Raw genomic sequence first — 9,703 nt, 5'->3', positions numbered from 1 at the left:
CGTACCATCCGATTATCCCAATCAATAGAAAACCTATCAGGAATTCTAATACTACAACTACAATTTAACAACGTTTGTGTATAGACTGTACAAAATAAATATATTTAATCAAACACAAACATGACGCATATAAGATACAAATTAACAACTACTACAAGAAAGAAAAACACGTTGTGACGTCGACGCCCATCGTGTATCCACTACTGACTCGGTGAGAATAAATCAACTTACAGAGTCTACACACACAGGCGATTATCCTAATAGTTTCAAGGTCTCCGTCTCTATCGGCATGTGACACACTCCCTGCGCTCAGATACATAAGGAATTTTCTTATGACGAGATCTTGAGTTACAAGGTCAATGATGCAGAGAAATTACTAGAGAAACAAGATTGGAAATTGAAGTATTCAGCAAAGACCAAACACTTGTCGATATTAGGTTCAGTTGGCGCAGTTATTAATCTGTGTTGTCGCCGCAAATGCTGGCAGGGAAACGGTAAGTCACCTAACGGAGATTGGCTAATATTAAATGGTATTAGCTCAATTTTTCGAACGAAGGGAGGTGTAGCATCACAGATACTTACGAGTCGCGTTCCACCGATTGGTCATATCCTAGACACGACAAATAATACGCCAACCCTCGGGGAGATGGGGTTTCTGCCCCAAGCAGTATCGAATGGAAGTGTCTGGCATGAGGGCACTGTTAATGTAATGTAACCGCTCATCCGGCATTAGTTTAGTTTGTTAATTAATTCTGTGTATTTCACACATATAAAAAACGTTTATTCTATTAACAATACTTAAGATTTTAGCGCCACTTGCCTGGAACGGAGATGGACTTCAGCCCTAAGCGCTAGAAATGGTATTTACGCTAAGTGAGCAGAAAGGCATGTTTGGGATGTGCTTAATATTCTATCTCAATTCTAATTGTCCTGCTCTAGCTGGATTCTGTTTACTACAGACAGAGAGTTGCATTTAGGAGCAGGCGTGGGAGATCGCGTTGTGCTGTCTGTGCTGTCCGTGTATCGACTGCGCACGGCTGCCGCGCGAGGCAATGTCCGTTGCTTTGCCTCGCAAAGTCAATACCGTGTTGCCACGCGTGGCAGAACGAACACTGCCGCGCTCGAACTTGGCGCGCGTCGAGCCAAATCTGAGCGGTTCTTTGTCCCGCGGCAAAGGGATTTCACTATGCTGTGCCCTTTCAGTTGAGACTGTCTTGTGGCGTTCCGTTGCAGCAACATGGAGAATGAAAAGTGTGTAGATCTCATACAGATTTATAAATCTAAAGAGGTGTTGTGGAATTCCAAAATTGTGAATTACCATAACAAAAGTAAACGCGAGGACGCCTGGAAGGACATAGGTGACCAAATAAAAATGCCAATTCAGGATTTAAAAAAGAAGATGACAACTTTATTGGATGTCAGTACAGAGTACGCTCGGCTGTAAGCCTAATTTCTATAGCCCATAACTATGGAACAAATAACTCCAGCGCGAAGCGGTTTACACTGGTTTGTTGTGGGAAGATAACTGTATGTGGACATTTGACAACAGCGCTGCATTCCGCAGACCAGCACCCCGGAGTCTAAAAATAGTAGCCTGACCACCTCATACTCATCATGAATCGCGCTAGTAAAAGTCGTGTGCTCTCTGAAGCGGAACGAAGGGCGCTTCTTGAAGAAATTTTGGATGAGAGTGACGTTGAATTTAGTTCTGACACCGACAGTGACATTGATTACACACAGTTGGTTTCACCTAACGATGTCTTAGGTGGTGATAGTGATTGTGCAGAAAGACAGGACGACATAGAAGCGGAACTGGGTGTTGCGTCCAGCAAGTTCGAGTGGGAAAATTTACAGTTTCAAGAGAAGCATTTTGTAATGTAAATGGTCCGCAGTTCGACACGGCTGGACTAGATGTCGTGAATTCATTCGAAAACATTTTCGATATAGCTGTTGTGCAGCACCGTGAGATGAAAGAGAGTGCTTATTCAGCACTGACGGAAAAAGTTAAAACAATTGATCCCCAAGCTAACAAGGAAAATGAGTGTAGGGTTCTGGATACGATGATTACTACTGTGTGAAGTCCCTTCAAGGAATGAGGCTATTATTATTAGGTAATCTCTTGAAGGAAGGAGACCAGTTTTAGGTTTCGACGTAGTTTTTACCTTAGTGTTCGATCCCCTTTAGCGACCCTGAGTTAGCTGGAGTGTTGTATATGCATAGTAGTTAATAGGATATTATTATAGTAGGTAATATAATATTGTTATATCAGGTAGTATGATATTAGATGCTAGTTGCAGCATATGACATTTAGTCTTGTATGTGAAGACTGTTACCCAATTTTGTAACTCGGACTTTCACCGATGTTATCCTCCATTGATAATTTGGTTGTTTTTCAAGGAAACGGAGACACTGTGACATTTAGACATTGTCACCCCACAAATGTACCGTTTCAAAATAATAAGCATCAGCCAAAGTGTTCTATACGGCTTAATTATAGAGAATATATTAATATATAAATATATATATATATATATATATATTGCTTAACAGACTGCACCGAAAATGAACGGGCAGGCATCTTGACCTTGTCAGACCAATTAAGAAACATTTGTTTTGTACAGGGACTATATTCAAATAGGATACAAACGATAGTCCGTAGTCGAAACCACAACGATTTCGATGAAATAGCGGAAACCGCCTTAGAAGAAAGCGCAATATTTACCAAAATAGAGGTACAAAGGGGAGGACACTAACCCAGTACAGCGCACATTCTGCAAGAAAACGGGCCATGCAAGTAGCAAGTGTTTTCTTAGGAATAAAATAGAGAACCGTGTAAGCAATTTTTCGGCTAAAGAAACCTAGCCAAACCAAAGAATTGACATGTTATGCATGTGGGGAAAAGGGTCACATTGCTGTGAGACCTGTGGAGACTTTTACTCTCAACTACAGGTAAATGTCCAGCGACGAATTTGGTAAATTTTTCTGCCATTCGCGCTAGATTATACCAAAACGTACCACATCGTGGAGTTTTGAGAAATATAAACCTCGAATGTGACTATTCCACCACCGAGCAATGGCTCTGGGAGGTGAAGTACGGCATTAAGAAAATCAGCCGTATCAGGAAAGCGATCGCTACACTTAACAAAGCGATCCATGACGTTACTCCCTGCCTGAAGAGTCAGCCGATTCATCGTAAGGCAGAGAAGAAGAAGCAACGCCTCATACATCTTGAGGACGAGAAAACCAATAAAAGGTTTTTCTATAAGTTGCGACAATCACGAAGAGCTATAACATCAAGTAGCTCAAATATCACGTCAGTTGCTGTATCATCTAGCAACAACATATCATCAAATAAAAGTGATGATAAGCGAGTTACACGACCATCTAGTAACTTAGTGTTAACCTCACCGATTAAAAGTGAGAAGAATAGTATCGGATTGAATAGTATTCAAACTTTGTGAAGGGAGAAACAGTGCTTCCTAACAAAGCCGACAAGGGAAAGACCACTGTAAATATTAAACCGGATTATGACAAATGGGAGGAAAGGAGCATACTATTTCAAATGCGTGAAGTAACAACTGATGACGCAGTAGCTCTATATACCATTCAGCACTGTAAAGATGCCGCAGCTAAAGAGTATGCAGCTGCAGTCCTCCATATGAAAAACCGTTGCCCAACCATCAGGGCAAAACATATCCCAGGACTATATCAAATAGTCATGGAGACGCTCTGTAATAGGAATATTGTATCCTTGTATATTTTAAATTTTATGTAATGTATTCAGAATGTTACTTACACAATTGTGATTGTCACATTACTGTACCAAACCCAGAGAGGCCTTACATTACCATTTATGGTCATAAGAATGAGCATGAGACAAACTCATGTGACGGGATGGGCCTAAGTGCCACACCCTAGCTTCATAATGAATAGGCAATCTCCAAGGGGCACTCACACTCATAATCTCATCCATGGATTTGGCACAACTATAACTCTACATTCTTTATACTTATTGTTGAACTGGAGAATTGTAATAAAGTCTTTATAGCTTCATTATTAAATGACTTAGATCATTTTCGACATCCAAGCATCCCTGAAAGATCTCAACAACTAAAGATCAATATTACATGGTGGCAGCGGTGGGATTGCTTGTAAAGTCTTGAATTCAATTCTCTACTGGAGCATCGTCAACTTGGAGCAGGAGGACTCTAATCCTTCTCCAACCGAAGTTGGAGACAGAGAAGCCGAGCCTATCCGAGGATCAACGCCTGCAGGAGACCAGGGAAGCAGTTTTGGCCAAACTCATTCACCGGGTTATTCAAGACGACGAGATCCAAGTTCAACGTAGCCAGGGGCTATCACCAGCGGCAGCCGTAGCGCCAGAGGGAATACGACTGTGACCAGCCGTTAGCAGCTTTCTACGCGAGAGGATCCCGTTCCGAGGAACATCAAGGACCGAACTTCGAAGCCCTGTCTACCCTTCTCTTCGAATTTCCATAAAGGTTAGTCCAATCCACTATGGCAGACTCAGATGAGGAACGCGATATTCAGACAGTGACAGAAGGGGGCCAGGAAAACCCTCAGAATGATAATTACATACCAGTAATTGAAGCTTTAAAATTGATATCATGTCCATTTGACGGTAACGTAAAAGAGGTAAGACCTTTTTGCGAGGGAGTAGAAGCAGCCTTTGAATTAGTACATCCAGACAAGCACCCCACATTGCTTAGATTTGTAGAATCGAAAATTTTAGGAGACGCCAAGGAAAAGATCCTTGCAAGACAACATACTACTAGGAAAGAGATAAAACAAATTTTAGAAGAAAATTATGCAGTTAGACGAACCTTAGAATACTATGCTGGAAATTTATTCGTAGCTAGACAAGGACAAACAGAATCTGTATCACAGTGGGGCTCAAGAATAGATACATTGGGTACCGACTTATATAGTGAGGTTAGAAACAGAATGGCTAGACTTGAAAGACAAATAGGAGGAAATCTGCTTGAAGGGTCCAGTGCATTAGTGGGAGAATTTTTGAAAGGCACTTTCGTAGCTGGATTAAGAGATGAGCGAGTGAAATACATAGTAAAAACAAAAGGGGAAAATGTCTCGTTTGCTCAATCAGTAGAGAAGAAAGCGAATGCAAATCACAAAGGTTTAAAACTCAACAAATAGGACAGGGACAATTATGGAATCAGAAAAGTAATGAAAAAAATCCCGCATGATAGAAAACAAAATGTAAAGCGAGAATCTAATATGATTCAGTCAGTACAATGCTACAGGTGCCAGGGCAAGGGCCACATGGCAAAGGATTGTAGAAACAAACCAATATGCCGTAACTGTAAGAAAACAGGGCACGAAACAAAGGATTGCCGACTTAGGGGTAATCAATTAGGAGGAAGCAGCAACCAGGGAAACAGACAGTAGGGCTGTTTGTGCAACCGGAACAGACCAAGGTACAGGAAGGTTGCAGCAATAATCAGGGATTTCTAGGAGACGTCTTCGAAACACAATTAGGGGATTTTGAACGATATGTTCTCAGTCCAGATCTAAAAGGCGAGACAGGTCTCGCTTTATTAGATACAGGTTCGGAAATTTCATTAGTGAAAGAGGATTCACTAAGAAAGAAAAATTGGGACAAATCTCAATTCGTGATACAGGGTATCTATCTCATTCTATCCTACAAAACGGAAAGTAGTCAAGTATATTGATCTGACGCCATCTAAGGATTTGTGGAAAAATACAAAAAAACATTTCACAAGGGTAAGAGGATACTGCAAGAAACAAAAAAATCAACTATGGTTTCACTTAACAGATTGTCAAAATTTCGCTCAATATATGGTATCAAAGTCAAAACAAATCGATCAATTGAAGGAAATAATAGCTCAATATATAGATACAGAAATTAGCAACAGAAGGAAGAAACGAGGAGATCTAAATTTCATTGGGGATATAGAAAAAGTCTTATTTGGAACTCTGACAGAAGCAGATGCCAAAACATATAACGAACATATTAGTGAACTAGAGCAGCGACAAAAAGACTTTCTACATGTAGCTATAGAACAAATGAGCAGAAATTAAAAGAGAACCTAGAACTGTTAGCATCTAGAACAGGAAAAGACATTCAATTCTTAAACGATGAAATCACCAACATACACCTTTTGGACGAACAATTTAGACTGATCCAAAGGGGACTTGAAGAAAGTCAGCATGCATTTGAGATTATAGTAGACGCGCTGGCACATGCGGAAACAGGGATGGTATAACCACAGTTAATAACACCCATGAGGGTTAAACAAATGATGAAAATGGGAGGCCTGCCAAGCAGATTGGAATATCCTAACTTTCCTTTTTCAGAACTACAAAAAGTAATCATTCCTATTGCCTATTCTTATAAAACTATCTGGTATATGTCCTAATCATTCCCTGAATATCACCAACTCAATACCACTTATACAAACTTCTCCCTTTCCCTTCAAAGCGAATGGATGCATTGTATCATTTTATTGATTTCCATAAAGAATTTATTTTCAGTGACTCTATGCATCAACACTATGGTAAATTGACGAGTAATGAACTACAACTATGTTTTCAACCTAACGAATTGCACTTTGTATGTAAAAAGGAAATACCAATTTACACCTATGTGCAAGGAATGGATTGCAAAGCTTCACTTCTCCATCCATCTACACAAAAGGTTCCCGAAAATTGTAATCTTAGAATTGTAAAACTTGAACATACTTTTTGGATACCTCTACACATGAGCAACCAATGGATATATGTTTCCCCTCAGGAAGAGACATTTACTGTACTATGTCCAAACTTCACCAAAACCATCAAACTTCTGGACACAGGTATTTTAACCTTACAACCAGGATGTAAAGGTTATTCAGCATATGTAACATTGTATGCCATGAGTAGCAGGACCAGTAATTCTTTTAACGATATTGTACCAATCGCAGAAGTAAATTTTGACTGCTGCTTTGATGATGAGAAACGCACAGCAGATATTCAAAATATACCCCTACATGTACCCCTTGTTGACATTCTCTCATCTCAAGATGACCTAAGATTAGCCAGTATAAAAGCAGATGAAGTAGAAAAACTCATCAATGAAGAAGAACTAACCTATAACTACTGGTATACTGTAACAAGTTCTTGGACACTTGCACTTTCATGGTTTGTAATCATAGGAATAATTCTGTGTTGTTGTTGTTATTGCCGATGTTGTAGGGACTGTTTTTGGAAATCTTGGAAGTTGTGTACCCCAGGTAAATGTGTTGACCAAATGTACAAATATGATAACAAACACTATTACTGTCAACCACCCTGACTATTTCAAGGCACGTTTTAGTAGAATTCCAGGTAATAATTCTACAGACAAGGATGTTGCAATTAAAGAAAACCAACCTATGAAATCCTCTGCATCCCTATCAGTAATACCTCAAGAATTTGACCAACACGATGAACCAGAACCTGTTGCCAAGCGCATTAGAAATAAAAAGTTCTTCCGATAGAAAAGAATTGATGCATTTATGAACATCAATCCTTTTTTGAAGAAGGGAGGTGTAATAGGAATATTGTATCCTTGTATATTTTAAATTTTATGTAATGTATTCAGAATGTTACTTACACATTACTGTACCAAACCCAGAGGGGCCTTCATGACATTGGTGACCGACTTGATTAGAGCGAGGGAGAAAGTCCACTTCCCTAAGAGATGATGAGTTCATTCACAGTGGCAGCAAACATTACCATTTATGGTCATAAGAATGAGCATGAGACAAACTCATGTGACACGATGGGCCTAAGTGCCACACTCTAGCTTCATAATGAATAGGCAATCACCAAGATCCAAGGGGCACTCACACTCATACTCTCATTCATGGATTCGGCACAACTATAATTCTACATTCTTTATACTTACTGTTGAACTGGAGAATTGTAATAAAGTCTTTATAGATTCATTATTAAATGACTTAGATCATTTTCGACATCCAAGCATCCCTGATAGATCTCAACAACTCAAGATCAATATTACACCATAAAACACTCCATAAATACGGTACCGGGAACCAGCCCCATAAACACGAGACCGTATAGGTTACCCGAGGCCCAAAAAGCCGAAATCGATAAACAGGTAACTAAGCTTTTGAAAGAGGGGATAATTGAGGAAAGTAACTCCCCCTGGAATAGCCCCCTACTAGTCATACCCAAAAAGGAGGATGCTAGCGGAGAAAAGAAGTGGAGACTTGTAGTTGATTTCAGGAAACTCAACGAGAAAACCGTTGGCGATGCTTATCCACTTCCGGATATAACAGAAATGTTGGACCAACTAGGGCAATCCAAATACTTTAGTTGTTTAGACATGGTGATGGGCTACCACCAAATAGAGTTGAAGGAGGAGGACAAAGAGAAAACCGCCTTTAGTACTAAAAATGGGCATTGGGCATATAAAAGAATTCCTTTTGGCCTGAAGACGGCTCCTTCAACGTTTCAGCGTATGATGAATTCCGTATTATGTGGACTAACAGGATCCCGTTGTTTCGTATTTTTAGATGACATCGTAATATACGCGAGATCGCTAAACGAGCACGATGTGAAATTAAGGGAAGTTTTTGGAAGGATTAGGAAGTTCAATCTGAAGCTTCAACCCGACAAGTGCGAATTTCTTCGCAAGGAGGTAAATTATTTAGGTAATGTAATCACTGAGGAAGGGATACGACCCGATCCAGGAAAACTTCCCACAACCTACTTGTACCAAGCAACTAAAAAGTTTCGTAGGCATGGCCAGCTATTACAGGAAATTTATTCCCAACTTTAGCAGAATAGCTGCTCCCCTGCACAATCTACTGAAAAAGGATGCAAATTTCGAGTGGGCAGACAACCAGGAACGAGCCTTCCAAAATCTGAAAACAAAACTAACCTCTAAACCCATACTGCAATACCCAGATTTCACAAAGAAATTCATACAGACTACAGACGCCAGTAATGAAGGTATTGGAGCAATCTTATCCCAGGGACAGATTGGAAAGGACCTAGCCATAGCATATGCCAGCCGAAATTTGAATAAGGCAGAAAAATCCTACTCCACCAGTGAGAAGGAAATTTTAGCAATAGTTTGGGGGATAAAACACTTTAGGCCCTACCTATATGGGAGAAAATTCAGGATTGCTAGTGATCACAGACCGTTAATTTGGATAATGAACGTCAAGGACCCAGGATCTAGACTATTACGATGGAGAATAAAACTCGAGGAGTATGACTACGAAATAATCTACAAAAAAGGAGCATTAAACACCAATGCGGATGCTCTGAGCAGAATAGGTGGTATAGTTTTAGAAGACAGACCCCAACTAGAAACGGAGATAAGCCCCAAAAAAGGAGACAGATTCTTCATGCGTATCACGATGCACCGTTAGGGGGACACCGTGGTATGAATAAGACATACAAAGCTATAAAATATAAACATTTCTGGCCCAACATGAAGCAGGAGATTGAAAATCATGTTAAGCAATGCAAGCGTTGTCAGGTAAACAAGGTACTGTGTCCGCGGGGTAAAGCACCCATGGAAATTACCACCACTGTGAGCCAGCCATTTGAGAAATGCTGTTTAGACACAGTGGGACCCCTGACCGAAACGCAAAACGGAAATAAGTATATACTAACTTTCCAAGACGAACTCACCAAATTCCTAGTCGCA

The 9,703-nt window shown here is 40.2% G+C and overlaps 1 protein-coding gene and 1 long non-coding RNA gene across 2 annotated transcripts; both read left to right on the top strand.

Moving 5' to 3' along the window:
• The first annotated feature begins 977 nt into the window (after positions 1 to 977).
• LOC147872186 (uncharacterized) lies at positions 978 to 7,975 on the top strand. Its single transcript, XR_015537896.1, has 2 exons — positions 978 to 3,933; positions 7,841 to 7,975. It is a non-coding gene; the product is annotated as an uncharacterized LOC147872186 (long non-coding RNA).
• Positions 5,431 to 7,975, top strand: LOC147872185 (uncharacterized). Its single transcript, XM_087358864.1, has one exon. The coding sequence runs from the start codon at positions 6,485 to 6,487 to the stop codon at positions 7,331 to 7,333; it is 849 nt and encodes a 282-aa protein (XP_087214990.1). The 5' UTR covers positions 5,431 to 6,484; the 3' UTR covers positions 7,334 to 7,975.
• Positions 7,976 to 9,703: the final 1,728 nt, after the last annotated feature.

Source organism: Zootermopsis nevadensis, unplaced genomic scaffold (assembly GCF_977971745.1).
Source record: "Zootermopsis nevadensis isolate Lab colony 2312 unplaced genomic scaffold, Znev_1.0 Znev_ptg000030l, whole genome shotgun sequence".
Taxonomy (NCBI): domain Eukaryota; kingdom Metazoa; phylum Arthropoda; class Insecta; order Blattodea; family Termopsidae; genus Zootermopsis; species Zootermopsis nevadensis.
Note: the sequence above shows the minus strand (reverse complement) of the source record. Positions and strands in the feature narration are given on the sequence as shown.

What these genes read in the sequence shown, in the direction of transcription:
- LOC147872185 (XM_087358864.1), top strand. Translation starts at nt 6,485, where the DNA reads ATGGATGCATTGTATCATTTTATTGATTTCCATAAAGAATTTATTTTC.